This window comes from Lithobates pipiens, unplaced genomic scaffold (genome assembly GCF_037356315.1).
Source record: "Lithobates pipiens isolate NorthernLeopardFrog02 unplaced genomic scaffold, aLitPip1_a1.2 Scaffold_16, whole genome shotgun sequence".
Classification (NCBI taxonomy): domain Eukaryota; kingdom Metazoa; phylum Chordata; class Amphibia; order Anura; family Ranidae; genus Lithobates; species Lithobates pipiens.
In genome coordinates this window covers 150,187,676-150,203,657 of record NW_027507748.1, presented here as the reverse complement: position 1 = coordinate 150,203,657, position 15,982 = coordinate 150,187,676, and the positions used below count along the sequence as shown (strand labels likewise).

Here is a 15,982-nt window from a genome sequence, read left to right as displayed (position 1 = left end):
TTGCGCGGACCCGGACGGGCACTTATCCTCACTGTCCAATCGGTCCCGGTCAGCGTCATCTGAAGCAACAGAGTAGGGGCCGCCAGTCTCAGCGGGGCCCGAGTCTGTGTCAGAGCTCTCCCCGGACGGGAGGGCAGGGCCGCTTTCTGCCACCTTGCGCCTGCACACCGATTCCACCCTGGCAACGAACGTTTTCAGGACCGCCGACAAGCGTCCAAGGCACTGCACTGTTTGCAGACAAGCTGGTTGCCTTTGCAGGGAGTTGGGGAGAAGAAACAGTTTCTGAAGCCATGCTGACCCACACTGTCTGCCACCCTTGGGGACTTGGAACAGGTGCACAGTCCAACCCTCCTAGCTGCTGCAGACTAAGGGGCCCCCACCACAGCACTCACCACCCTGACCGAGTTCTGCACCGTTCAGCTACTAGTGCCCTTGTTAGCTCCCAGGTGTCCTAAGTGAAAAAACAAAACAAAAAAAAAACGCGCTGTTCTGAGAGGCAGAGACGCGCGTTTAGCACAAACACTGTGCTGGGCTACAACAAAATGGCCACCGGGTATCCAGTATAAGGGACATAATCACAGGGAAAATGGCTGCCGAACTACAGTAAAATGGCTCCTGACCATGCTTCCCACTGAGGCACACCAAACATGGCCGACAATCAACTGTATACAGGGGAAAGACAGTGAAATCAGCATGTGCAGACCTCCAGACACCCAGAGGGGAGACCATAGACACCCAGGGACACAGCCATCCAGCGCAGCCCCCCCCATCCAAATGAGAGCCCCCCTGGGGAACCCCTGGCTATAGGCACACACACACCGCTCAGCAGTCCATCTGCAGCATCCCCCACGGGGGGGGGGGGGAGATGGGGACAGGGAGAGAAGGAGAGGGAGGAGAGGGACCTCCCGAATAGACCTCCCAGGGAATGCCCAGCTGCTCAACCCCGCCAAGGCAGGGAGAGCTGTACTTACCATCAGGAAGAGCTGGGGACATCCCATCACAGACCCAATCCCAAAGAGTACGGGGTGGCTGCTGGCCACGGCACACTGACACAGACATCAGTAGCCCAGTCATATGTGCGCCCCGGAGCGTTGCACTCCCACGGCCTCCCCTGGAGCCTGAGGGGCATGTCGTGGCCGACCCAGCGCAAAGGCTATGGTCTGCACACGCTCGATGGCCAGGCTGGGGAGACTACAAGGATAAGGGTCAAAGAGGGAAATTCCCCCATATGGGATTTTCTAGGCAGCAAATAATTTTAAAAAATTAAAAAATTTTACATTTTAACCACTTTCAGACCGGACCATTTTGCTGGTAAATGACCAGAGGTCTTTTTACACTTTGGCACTGCGCTGCTTTAACTGGTAATTGCGCGGTCATGCAATGTTGTACCCAAACGAAATTTGCGTCCTTTTCTTCCCACAAATAGAGCTTTCTTTTAAAAGGTATTTGACTGACTCTGCGATTTTTATTTTTTGCGATATAAACGTAAAAAGACACCGCAAATTTTGAAAAAAAATGATATTTTCTACTTTTTGTTATTAGAAAAATCCAATAAACTCAATTTTAGTCATACATTTAGGCCAAAATGTATTCAGCCACATGTCTTTGGTAAAAAAAAAAGTCAATAACTGTATATTTATTGGTTTGCGCAAAAGTTGTCACATCTACAAACTAAGGTACGTTTTCTGGAATTTACGCAGCTTTTAGTTTACGACTGCCTATCTCATTTCTTGAGGTGCTAAAATGGCAGGGCAGTACAAAACCCCCCCAAGTGACCCCATTTTGGAAAGTAGACCCCCTAAGGAAATTGATAAGTGGCATGTTGAGCCCATTGAATATTTTATTTTTTTGCCTCAAGCGATTGAATAATGACAAAAAAATATATATTTTTTTTTTTTTTTTTTTTTACACAAAGTTGTCACTAAATGATATATTGCTCACAAATGCTATGGGCATATGTGAAATGACACCCCAAAATAAATTCTGCTGCTTCTCCTGAGTACGGGGATACCACATATGTGGGACTTTTTGGGAGTCTAGCCGCGTACGGGGCCCCGAAAGCCAAGAACTGCCTTCAGGTTTTCTAAGGGCGTAAATATTTGACTTCACTCCTCACTACCTATTACAGTTTTGAAGGCCATAAAATGCCAAGATGGCACAAAACCCCCACAAATGACCCCATTTTAGAAAGTAGACACCCCAAGCTATTTGCTGAGAGGCATGTTGAGTCCATGGAATATTTTATATTTTGCCACAAGTTGCGGGAAAATGACAAACTTTTTTTTTTTTTTCACAAAGTTGACACTAAATGATATATTGCTCACGCATGCCATGGGCATATGTGAAATGACACCCCAAAATAAATTCTGCTGCTTCTCCTGAGTACGGGGATACCACATATGTGGGACTTTTTGGGAGCCTAGCCGCGTACGGGGCCCCGAAAACCAAGCACCGCCTTCAGGCTTTCTAAGGGCGTTACAGTTTTGAAGGCCATAAAATGCCAAGATGGCACAAACCCCCCCCCCCCCAAATGACCCCATTTTGGAAAGTAGACACCCCTAAATTTAGGGGTACACTAGTGAGACTAGGTAATAAATGGCGGGTGCCCTGAAACTATAAAAAAATAACTAACCAACCAGCGTCACCTGTAACAGTTATATGGTGATCACTGGTGAAAGGGTTAACTAGGGGGCAATCAGGGGGCTTTATGCGGTAGTATATGGGGGTCCCTGGCGCTATAAAAAGCTGCGGCGAACCTAAATACCTACCTGCCTAACTAGCGTCACCTGTGACACTAATACAGCGATCATAAAAACGATCGCTTATTAGGCTGGGTTCACACTGGAGCGATGCGGGAACGCCACAAATCCGCGGCGGGTTCCCGCATCGCATGCCTCCCGGCGGCAGTTCACACTGCCCTATGCGAACTGCTGGGAGTGTCAGTGAAATGTTAATGACACCCCCAGATCAGTTCGCATATCGCAGTGCGATCTGCAAACTCGGATCGCATGGTGTGAACACCCATGCGATCCGATTCTGCTGCGGACCAAAAAAAGGGTCCCGTGCGAATTTGCGGCGGGTGCGGCGAATGGCTGAAATCGAATCGCAGAGATCGGATGTGATTTGCACTGCAGTGCGGTGCGAATCACATCCGTTCTCATAAACCGCTGCAATGTGAACCCAGCCTTAGTGACACTGGCGACGGGGGGTGATCACGGGGTTAAACCTTTATTGGGGGGGGTTAGGGGGGTACATTAGAACTAAAGGGGGCTAACCCTAACTGCCCTAACAGTTATTACAGTCACAAATGACACCAATGCAAAAAAAAAAAAAAAATAATGCATTGGTGTCACTGTGACTGGGGGGGCAGGGGTAATTGGGGGGGTGATCGGGGGGTAAAGGGGGGGTGTGAGTGTGCCTGGCATGTTCTACTGTGAAGTGTCGTGTTGGTGCAACTCACCGATCCTCTCTCCTCGGTGTCGGAACGAAAAATACCGACACGGAGGAGAGATTACATCACTTCCTCTCCTGTGTTTACATTACAGGAGAGGAAGTGATGTCACGAAGGATTTCCATTCGTCGGGAGCGATCGCGAGGGGGTGGCCATGAATAAATGGCCGCCCCCTCATCCCGGATCGCTCCCGAACGAATACCGACCGCCGCAGGCACCGGGGGGGGGGCCCGATCGGGCCCCCCACCCGCGGGAAGGCAGGGACGTACAGGTACGCCCACATGCCTGCCCGTGCCATTCTGTCGACGTACATCGTCGTGCGGCGGTCGGCAAGTGGTTAAAAATGCGAAAAAAAATGAGAAGGAATAGGAGTAGGACTTTTATTAGACAAAATATCAAAAAAAAAAAAAAGTATTTTTTAATTAGTGAATGAGGTTGGATAATTGGTTAAAAGAAGAGCTGTGGTGCAGGAGATATAAACATTAAAGCACCAGCGCAAGTGGGAGCATTTGCAACATATAGAATGTACAATAATCAAGTGCTACAATGATGGTAATCTTGATGTGTTTCGACCCCGTCGGGTCTTATTCAGAGGATTTGTACGCTGTAAAAGCGGTAGCATAAATTGAAGTGCATGCAAGAAAAAACACAAAATGTGATATAATAAAATCTTATCACTGTAACTACATCATATTATCTTTATAATCACCACTTGCATTGTGTTGCACTGTGTTTCCTGGACCTATATTGTCAGAGTAGAGTCCCTCATCAGATCCCACCAAAGACCCCCAGCCGGTAGGGCACACCATTTGGGGGGGCAGCAGACCGTCCCGGCGTGGCTTACGGGGAGTCACAGCATTAGGTTCCCAAAATCACGGGTGGGTAGCCGAGGGCAAGAGGTGCACCTGTGGTTGAGAATCAAATATCACCTGCATCAGGTGGGGTGCGATGGGGGTGGAGATGTAGCATACATTACTATATGTTGCAAATGCTCCCATTTGCGCTGGTGCTTTAATGTTTATATCTCCTGTACCACAGCTCTTATTTTAACCAATTATCCAACCACATTCACTAATTAAAAACTACTACTTTTTTGATATTTTGTCTAATAAAATTGAAGTCTATTCCTATTCCTTCGCATTTTTTTATTTTTTTTATTATTTGCTGCCTAGAAAACCCCATATGGGGGAATTTCCCTCTTTGACAATTCTCCGGGGTGTGCAGCGTTGTCCTTTTCTCTAAACAGTGTCCCCTTTTTAGGTTAGGATAAGGCTATCCAGCCTGTCACCCAACCGGCTTTTGATAGTGGATCACAGGATCCAAAATCTTGCCAAAAGACAAACTTCTGCAAAAAAAAATCCCAGGACCGATGGGCCTGCAGGGTTCCTAGGTCCATCTCCTTCACTAGGCAGAAAAACTGAGCTGCAGGAAGCAGGCTGAGGGGATGTTACTGGAGGGACTGTAAAGTTCTGTTTTTTCACATGTAAAACATGTTCTGCCTAATTCTTCCTGAAGGTGGCGTAACAACCCTATGGTCAAGATTAATGGAGCTGTGTCAGTCAGTGAACAAAATAGAAATAAGCTTTCCAGGAGTCTATCAGGACAGCCACCATAGAGACACCTTGGCTCCTCCCTTCTCAGGAAACACCACCTTATACTGCAAGATTTAATCCTCTCCGTACCGTCGCCCCTCAGTTCTTCAAGAGTACCTCCGGCCAGTTGCAGAGACACAAGAATACATCATACTAACCTTTATCTTACCTGACAGTTCTCATGCAATGAGCTTTTCAGGAATAGCCAACAATTTGGATGGGTATCGGTGCTGTCCTGAAAGACTTCTGGAAAAGGATGTTACTGGTAAGTGTAACTCCGCCATAGAGAGGATAAGCGAGTACCTTACCTTAGGGCGGGATTATTGCCTGCAGCACTTTACTCCCAAAGGCCCAGTCTTTGGCCGACCGCAGGTCCAACCTGTAGTGCTTCACGAACGTGGCAAAGCTGGACCACATTGCAGCTCTACAGATCTATTCAGGAGAAGCACCAGTCCACTCTGCTTGAGAAGTCGCAATTGCTCTAGTGGAATGTGCATTATTACCCTCTGATGGCTCCAAACCCCCATAAGCTTGAATAATAGTGAACCTCAACCATCTGGTTATTGTACGTCCAGCGTCTCTGGACCCATTCCTAGCCCCTGAAAATAACACAAAAAAGGAAACTGTTTTGTACTAAGTACTGAAGGACGCACCTTCTAATGTCCAATTTATGAAAAATATGTTCCTATTCCTTCATAGCACTCAAACAGAAAGTAGGCAAAATAATTTCCTGGCCTCTATGAAACTAAGAGGCCACCTTTGGTAAAAAGGCAGGATCCATTTTAAAAATCACACGGTCCGGAAAAACCTGAAAAAAGGGTGCCTAATAGAGAGGGCTTCGAGTTCACTAACCCTCTTTGCCGTGGAGATCTCCACCAAACATCTCATTTTAACGAACAGGACCCCAGCGGCTCAAATGGCTGCGTCACCAAGGTCATGACCAGCACAGGTCGTAACGCTGACCCCACTACCATAAACATGGACCGGGCCACTGCTTTGGCCCTCCTGTCGGTTGGGTCCTTGAAGGCAGAAGCCCCTTCTACCAGAATTGTGGTTACTTTATTTAACCTGGATAACGGGGGTCAATGACCAGAGGAGACAGCCATTTTTTCAGGAGGCTCTCCTCAAAAACGGTAACGCACCACCATTCTTCTTGGGACTGAAAAGGCCCGCTGCAGACGTCCCTATTTCTTGTAGATGAACGTATCAAAATAAGTCAAATAGGGAAACACCTTAGGCGTGCGGGCCGGTTTGCGGGACCCAAAAGGGGCCGCAACCTCAGCAGAGGTTCCTGCTGCATCCTGTATTTTCAGGGTATCCCACACCACTGTGATAAGTGCTCCTACTAACGCTTTTTCTTGCGCTAACCCGAACACAGAGTCATTCTCACTGTCTGAACGGTCCTGGTCCGCATCCTCTGACACATCAGAACAGGGTCCGCCAGTCACTGTGGGACCAGAGTCTGAATCAGAGCTTTCCTCAGAAGACGGGGGAACAGGGGGCATTTTTTTTTACCTCCCTTGCGCCCGCAGGCCGCTTTCACCCTGGCAACAAAGGTCTCCAGGACTGCCGACAAAGCGTCCATAGGCACCACATTTTTTGCATGTGAGCCGGTTGCAATAACAGGAATGGGGAAGAAGCGCCAGCTTCTGATGCCATGCTGACCTCACTTGCCTGCCATAACTTAAGGACTTAAGGCAAGGTACACAAATCCCACCTTCCTAGCTGCTCAGACTGAGGGGCCCCTCTGCAGGGCTCACCCCCCTGACCAAGTACTGCGCTGTGCTGCCGCTGACCGCTGTGCCCTGTTTCAGTCACAGAGTGCTCAGAGTGAAAACCGTGCTGTTCTGAGGTACACAGACCCAGCACTAGAAGTAAAAACGTGCTGAGGCTACAAGAAAATGGCCGCCGGCCGGCCGTCCTTGGTACAAAAATCACCAAGAAAATGGGGCGGCCTCTCCTGAGGTAAATTTACTCAGGCACCTCACAGCGCTGTAAAAAAGGGGAAGAAAAGCATAAAACAAACCCCAACAGCCAGCGCAGCCCTGCCAAAGTTTGCAGCCCCCCCCCCCAGGACCCCCAGCCTAGGTACATACACCGCACCTTATGCCCAGTCACACAGTCACACAGCAGCCCCAGCAGGGGGAGGAGGGAATGAGGGATAGGGAGAGGAAAGGGAGAGTGAGAGACCCCCTAGTTATACTGTGACACGGACAGCAGTAGCCCAGTCTTATGTGTGCCACAGAACATACTGCTCACCGGCCGCCCCTGGAGCAGAAGGGGCATGTCGTGGCTGACCCAGCGCGTAGCTAGGGTCTGCTCACGCTCGATGGCCAGGCTGGGGAGACAAGGGTTTATATTATCCAGCCTGTCACCCAGCCGGCTGTTGATAGATCACAGGATCAAAAATTGTAGAAAAAAAAAATGAAAAAAATCCCAGGACCAATCATGCCCTCATGGAGCCAGGTCCTTCTACACTAGGCAGAAAAAAACGGAGCTGCAGGAAGCAGGGTGAGGGGTTATAGCCAGAGGGACCACCCCCTGGGCGGTGCGGTGCTGTGCAGTCTGTTTTTACATGCGTTACATGTTCTGCCTAGTCCTCTCCTGAAGGTGGCGTGATAACCTAAGGTCAAGAATTAAAGGAGCTGTGTCCGGCAGTGAATGAAAGAGGAAAAAAAAGTTATATGGGAATTGTCAGAATTGGCGCAGTCAAGGTAGTTAAGGCCCAAGGCTACTGGAGAAAAAATAAGCCTGCAGCTACAAGCATGTTTTGCCCCTTTGACTGCCATGACGTGTAGGACCAACAGGTTAAAGGGCACTTCCAGGTAACAAGTGTAAGTATTCACACAATTTACACAAATTGCTGAGCCTAACTCCTTATAGAATAGGCACCCTACACATGGTTATTGGGACAGCATAAAGCTGGCCATAGATGGGTCCATTTTTTTTTCGTTCAACCAGAGAGTGGATGTGGCAACCCTCCCTCCTGTGTCATTGTATTCTGACAGCGGGAGACTTTCCCGTCATCAAAATACAAAGATCAGTGCTGCAAGCTATGGCAAGTAAGAAAATACCACCAGGGTGGCTGTACAGATGTGCATTGGAAGTAGGGCTGAAAACAACTAATCGATGAATCGACAACTAATCGATTATGAAATTAATCGATTACTATTTTCATAATCGATTAATCGACCAGTAAAATAATGGGGTTAAAAAAAAACTAAAATGAGTCCTTTAGGCCGGGTTCACACCACTGCGATGCGGGAACGCCGCGAATCCGCGGCGTTTTCCCGCATCGCACACCTCCCGCCCGCAGTTCACACTGCCCTATGCGGACGGCTGGGAGTGTCAATGTTATGTTAATGACACCCCCAGATCCGTCCGCATATCGCAGTGCGATCTGCCGACTCGCACAGGAATCGGATCGCATGGTGTGAACCACCATGCGATCCGATTCTGTTGCGGACCAAAAAAAGGGTCCCGTGCGAGTTTGCTGCGGGAGCGCTGTGAATTCAGCCATACTATCTGTATGGCTGTACTCGCATCGCTACGGAGATCGGATGTGATTTGCGGTGCGAATCACATCCGGATCTCCCCCCGCAGCAGTGTGAACCCGGCCTTATAGTACAAAAACAGCAAATAAATCGCTACTGTAAATATTACTTTCACTGTTCTACAGTAAAAAAAACTCCTTACAGTAGCGATTATCTGTTTTTTTTGTACTATAAAGGGCTAATTTTAGTTTTTTTAACCCCATTATGTTACTAAACGTCTTAGACCTCGTTCACATCTATGTGTTTATTGGTGCTTTTTGCAGAAATGCACTACAGTTCATTTGCATGGTTTCCTATGGGACACGTTCACATCTGAAAGGGTCAGGGACTTTTAACGCAAAATGGTGCTTTAGTGGTACAATATACTTCAATGGAGAAGCTGCAGAAAAGCATGTCATGTGTTTTTGCAGCAATTTGTGTTTTTTAATCTGCTGTAAAATCACGTGCACAAAAATCAAAACGTACAGCAGAAAGCACTGCAGAAACAGATCAAAAGCAAACTGCATAGGTGTGTACCGAGCCTTATGCTGGCCACACAGATCAATTTTTCAGATGAGAATATTCAGACGAAAAAAATCTTTCTACATTCGCTGAATGAAAGAATTTTTTTTTACATTTTCACTTGTTTTTAACATTCTGTTTTTAAAATGAATGTAATTTCTGAATGAAAAACACATACACTGCCTGAAAATTTCTTTGACTAAGAAGTTTTCTATTATTTCCAAATTGTCCCATCACTGTGGTTGAAAATGAACGTCAATTTGACCCACTTTTTTTTTTTTTAAGGTTATTAACCGATTATTCGAAACAATAATCGGCCAACTAATCGATTATGAAAATAGTTCGTTGCAGCCCTAATTGGAAGATCCACTTCTGTTCAACCACACTTACCACACATGGATAAAAATTTGGCCAGTCCCCGCTGCACCAGACAAATTTCAATCCGTACATAGCAAGCATTAGAAATGTGCTTTCTGAGGCTTTGCCATTTACCTTCCTCCTTCTCTCCACTGCATGCATCGCTAAATAAATTTAAACAACTATGAGAAACTTCTTAGTAATGGTCTTTTTTCTTTTTATATTAAAGATTTTAGTATTAGGCTGGCCATACACAGATCAAACTTCGTCTGGTTCAGCAGAGACATGGCGATACCAATCCATGTATGGGTGGGGAGGTTGATTGGTAGATCAACGTCTGTACACTCACTCTGTCAAGTATGTATCGTATGTATTCTAGCAGCAGGGAATCCTCCCTGCTGTCAGAATGCAATTGCTCAGCGGAGAGGATTCCCCCATCCACATCGAGTGGATGGATGAGGAATTACGTTTTTTTTTTTTTCTTTTTTCAACCTGCAGTTAAACGGAAAAAAAACTCATTTATGGGCTGTTTAAGAGGCAGTAATGGTGGTTTCTAGGATCTCAAGATTTCAGATCAAGGGGACTAAAGAGAAAAGAGGCAGTTTAGCAATATCTGGATGCATGCACCTTGTATGCATTTTACATCTGACCGATAATTAATATATTGAAGAATAATTGAAGAATCGTGTGAGCTTCCAAGCAGTATACATGTAACACAAGTTCCTCGTGGCAGACTAAAAGCCAATTTGTGCTAGTTTCCCCCCGTATATTTGCTTCACATACCAATTATTGTTGAATCAGGAGGAACAGTCTCCCCATATCCAGCTCTGATGACTTCTTTTAATACACCTCTGTCTCCTGACACATCTTGCATGTTCAGAGCCAACTTTTCAAATACAGACTAAGACAAAATAGAAGGAGTCAATTAGGCTTATGTAATAGGGTTCACAGAGTGACAAATCAATGCACAGCAAAAAAAATAAATAAAAATATATATATATATATATATATATATATATATATATATATATATATATATATATATATATACATATATATACATATATATACACACATACACACATACATACATACATATACACACACACACACACACATCACAAATATACTGAAGTTGGACAAACAACTTAGGGATGAACTTAGAAGGAAGCCATTATAATGCTGTCCCAATCAGCCAGGTAATACCCTGTCCCACAGCTCCATGTACACAATGGAGCAGAGATGCTTGTGCAATCATTGACCTAATATTTGCCACACAGCCATGTGAGATCAATGATCTCACAAGCAGCCACCTATTGCAGCTTCTGTGTTGAGAACAAACTCGAGCTCATTTCTACCAATGACATGAAATATTCATATCAAGAGAACTGGGTAAGTTAAAATGAAATGCATAACAACCTGGCAGAAAATTACATCTTTACCACTTGCCGACCAGCCGCCGCATTTTTTACTGAGGCAGAATGGCACGGCTGGGCAAAACGATGTTATGTAACGTTGCTTCGCCCTGTGGCCATTAGGGGAGCGCCGCCGAAGCTGATGCGAGTGCCCGGCGGTCGCGATCATTGGTGACATACCAAGAACCAGGATCTGTGTGTGTAAACACACAGTTTCCGGTTCTCTGAGGGGAGAAGAGACTGATTGTCTGTTCATACAAAGTATGAACAGCGATTTGTCATGTCCCCTAGACAGTCCCCTACCCCCTTCAGTTAGAACACAGAAAGGGAACACAATTAACCCCTTTATCATCCTAGTGTTAACCCCTTCCCTGCCAGTGACATTTTTACAGTAATCAGTGCATTTTTATAGCACTGATCACTGTATAAATGCCAATGGTCCCAAAAATGTGTCAAAAATGTCCGTTGTGTCCGCCATGTCACCGCAGTCCCAATAAAAATCACAGATCGCAGACATTACTAGTAAAAATAAAAAAATTATATATATACATGATTGGCTCCATAGACTTTGGCCCCTCATAAACCACTTTAACGAAAAATTTGCAGCCTTGTTTATCCCCGATTAAGATGTCTGCATTAATGAGTTCCTGATTACATTTTCTGTCCATCTTGTGTTCAAACAATATCTCCCCAGCAAGCGTGCCACATATGGGGTCAAGAGGTATAACCTCTGTGACAGGGCAACAGGCTATACATGTAGTTTTCTGGTTTACAAGGGAAAAGATAGCAGCTTGGAGCCCCTTAATTGCCCAGACTACATAGGGAGCAGCGGCAAGATTGTTTGGGACTTGGTGTCACCCTTATTCAGAAACTGGTAACATTTATACGTGGACAATTTATTCAAGCGTGCCACTTTTTAGACACCTATCAATTAGGAATTGGCACATGTGGCACCATGCGATCTAATAGTCGGGGCTTTCCACAACAGCTTGTAAGTGCCCAAATTAGTCTGGGGGAGAGAATCTTCTTGAGGTCCAATGAGTTACCTGCAATGAGATGGAAGGACAAACAGAACGTTTTCATTCTGTCTTCCATTCACCCAGATACGGCAGTCCAAATTCCTACAGCAATTGGTGATGAGAAGCCCCTCTGTGTCCACAACTACAACCATAAAATGGGAGGGGTAAACTTCAACAACCAGATGGACGACGTACTGGTATATATAATTTTTTTTTTTTAAAAAAGCATCTGTATACTTATTCCAATTGGCTCTGTTCTGTTATTGCATGCATCTGGACGAACTGGATCCTTCCTAAAATTCCAGGAAGAGGCCATTGCAGCCCTTCTGTATCCAGCAGGTGCTGTGGCCCAAATTCACAACACAGAGTGAGCCGGCTGCATGAGAGGCATTTTCCAGGTGTCTTTTCTGGTAGCCCTACCCAATGAGTACCTCAAAAAAAGATGCCATGTCTGTAGCAAGTGTGGCTATAAGCGTGACACCCGCTATAATTGTCCCTCCTGTCCTGACCAACCTGGTCTCTGCACTGGGGACCGTTTCCATTGCTACCACACACTAGTGGAGTATAAGAATAGGGTACAGCTCGGCACAGTCCTAGAGCACACTTTCACACAGGGTCTCGAAAGATGTTAGAGGGCCATCACATTTTCAAAAGCCCCCAAGCTGGAACGTTCAAAGTTGTTGTTCTCTCTCTATTGTTCTGCTCTGTTTTACTGTATTTTATGCTATACTCTAATGGGTTGTTTTATTGTGTTTGCTTTGCAAGTATGTCCTACTGTTATACTGTAATGTTACTGGGTTTGCTTTACAGGTACATCATTCGCTGCAGCACAGATTTATTTTGACAGCAACAGGGTTTGCTCTCAGTATACGTAAATTCTGGACTCCAGTGCTGTAGTAGGCGATTTCACCAACACAGTTAAAAAAAAAAAAAGGAGCATATACAGTGGATATAAAAGTCTACACACCCCTGTTAAAATGGCAGGTTTCTGTGATGTAAAAAAAAATGAGACAGACAAAATAATTTCAGAACTTTTTCCACCTATAATGTGACCTATAAACTGTACAACTCAATTGAAAAACAAAACTGAAATCTTATTGTGGGGGGGGGGGAGATAGGATTTTTGTACTCACCGTAAAATCCCTTTCTCTGAAGTTCATTGACGGACACAGCTACTTTAAAGTGGGGTACCCCCTAAAAAAAAAAAATTAAAAGTCAGCAGCTACAAATACTGCAGCTGCTGGCTTTTAATAATCGGACACTTACCTGCCCCAGGGTCCAGCGATGCGGGGGAACGAAGCCCCCCCCCCCTCGCTCCCAGCTCCGCTCGCGGCGCCGTCGTGCATACTGTGGGCACCCGGCTGTGGCTTCACAGCCGGGCACCCACTGCGCATGCGCGAGCGGCGCAGGGCGCCGTGATACGTCGTACAGTCACCTGGGACACGTGACAGGTCCCAGGTGAATGTGCGGCGCGAGGGGAAGTGATGTCACCAGCCCGGGCAATGAAGAAGGCAGACTACGAGGGACCCCCTAGCAACCGGTATTTAGAGGTGAGTAAAAAATTTTTTTTTTGCCAATTATTTTTTTTTGATTTTTTTTAAGAATTTTAAGTAGTTTTATTTTTTGGGGGGCAACACCACTTTAAATCTATAACCTTAGGGTTATAGCGCCACCTTCAGGAGAGGACTAGGTAGAACATGTAAAAATAGTCCCACTGGCTATAACCCCTCACTCTGTACTGCTTTTTGATGAACTGAGCTGCAGGAAGCAAACAAATAGGAGGGTTGGGTGCTGTGTCCGTCAATGAACTTCGGAGAAAAGGATTTTACGGTGAGTACAAAAAAATCCTAATTTTCTCTTTGGTTCATTGACAGACACAGCTCCTTTAAATCTTGACCTTAGGAATGTCCCCAAGCAGTGTAAAAAAAAAAAAAAAGAGGTGCGGAAACAGCAATGTATAACTTCGCCCGCAACAAAGAGGAACTCCTCAATAGAGTAGTTGCCAACTTAAACAGTCATCAGCAAAACCTGCGGCCAACTTATGCATTCAAAGATGCATTCACAACAACCTTGTAACTTAAATGAAAGTGTGAATTTCAACCTTACACAGCCGCCTGCAAAACCTTGCAGCCAAAGCAGGCATCCAAAGACTTTGTAAAATTTTGTGAAAGTGTGAACGGACAACCAAGTCGCCGCCTTACCCACCTGGGAAACAGAAGCTTGATGTTGGAAAGCCCAAGAGGTTCCAATTACCCCGGTGGAAGGAGCCATCACAGGAAAGGGGGGGCACCCGCCCCTTTAAGGCATAAGCCTGAACCACGATCTTAGTGATCCACCAAGAGATGGTGGTCGACGAGACCGCTAGACCTTTTTCGGACCAGCCACCGAGAGAAACAGAGTCTGACCTCCGGAAAGGAGCCGTAGAAGACAGATACACCCGTACAGCACGGACCACATCCAGGTAATGTAAAGCAACGTCTTTCGGTTGTGTCTGCTTAGGACATAGGGATGGTAACACAATGTCCTCATTTAGATGAAAGGTCGAAACCACCTTTGGAAGAAACGAAGGCTGCAAACACAGCACCGCCTTATCCTTGTGGAGGACTAAGTAGGGAGACTTGCATGACAAGGCCACCAGCTCAGAAACCCTCCTGGCAGATGTAATTGCCACTAGGACTACTTTGTGAGCATCCCTATTGGGGGAGCCATGGATGCCATGAGGGGGAGGAGTCTAGTATTGGAGCGTGTCTGCACCTAGCACATCAGGTGTGCATCGGGTCTCCCTCCATGGCCGTGATGCCGCTCGTTCCTGACTGACCCTGGCTCTGGTGTATTTGCTGTAGTCGCTCCCCTCTCTCCACCCCCCCCCCCCCCCGATTTCTTATACCGTGTAGCGGTGCCTGCAGCTGGACGCTCCGTGCAGACGTGGGTTCTCTCGTCCGAGAGAGGGCCCGACGAGGCGAGGGAGAGCCTCGGGGAAGGACGCTGGCTGTGACTCCTTGAGAGGGACGGTATCCCGAGCGAGGTCGGAGATCTCCGGAGAAAACGACAGCGCCGGGCGCCCTCTGCTGTTGAAGGAGAAACAGCGCACCTAGCAGAATGGCCTTGGAGTGTCAATACTGACAGAGGAGGACGCCAAAGCTCCACGAGACGTTTCGTGTCCCAGCAGTCCCAGCGGAGGACGCCTGGAGAGAGAGAACCTGCTTAAAGGGTATGTGGACTTACATTAAGAGTTACTAAAACCCCTGAAAAATGGCATTGTGGAAGTCCTTCTAAGCTGTGAATAGTAAGAAGGTGAAGGTGAACTAGTTGTTGAGGATAGTGCCGTAAATATCTATGCTGCGATTAACTGGAGACCCATGGAAAATAAATAAAAAGCTCCATCTTTTAAGTATTAACTCAAAAAAAAACTGATTGCTTGTGTTTAAAGTAATTCCATAATGCTGCCCCCCATCAGATCTGGATAGTAAATCTATATTATATAAATCTTACAGGGGTTGTAAGTAACATCCGGCAGCACTCAGAATCAGCAGCGGTATAGCAACATAAGAATAAAAAAGGGAAAAAAAAAAATCTACCTACTCCGCAACAAGAAGCCTCTATGATTTTTCCCCCTTTTTTTTTTTGGATAAAGACTGCAAGGGAAAAAAAAAAAAAAAAAAAAACTTGTATATGTATTGAGGAGGTCTAAGTGGGTTGAAACTATGGGAAATAAATGTATCATATAGCAAAGAAGGCGGTTTCTTGAATATGTTTTTGAGTATTGCTCTGGTATACTGAAGCCTATCTCAGTAATCACCATTTCCCCCTAGTGGTCGGGTACAACCAGGGACCAATAACAGTGACTGGCGAGAGAAAAAAAACGAGTTAACAGAAGCCACTGAGAAGGGGGAAGAGAAAAAAAAAAAAAGGAAAAATACATATATACACAGAAATTAAATTATTACAAGTTTAGACAAAGGAGGAAGGGGGAAAAACGCCCTTATATTTTTGCTGTATACAAGTAACTATCTCGACATGTGGGGAAACGGAACGGTCGTAGGTAGAAAAAGAAAAGAGATATTTTAAACAGACATCATTAAAAAACAAAACC

At 46.0% G+C, this 15,982-nt stretch overlaps 1 protein-coding gene across 3 annotated transcripts in view; it reads right to left on the bottom strand.

Moving 5' to 3' along the window:
- Positions 1 to 15,982, bottom strand: part of FKBP6 (FKBP prolyl isomerase family member 6 (inactive)) — a 271,222-nt gene that overhangs the window by 133,816 nt on the left and 121,424 nt on the right. For all 3 annotated transcript variants that reach the window (XM_077480611.1, XM_077480614.1, XM_077480612.1), the window contains exon 2: positions 10,239 to 10,356. In XM_077480611.1, coding sequence (XP_077336737.1) covers positions 10,239 to 10,356 — 118 coding nt within the window. The remainder of the gene's footprint in view (positions 1 to 10,238; positions 10,357 to 15,982) is intronic.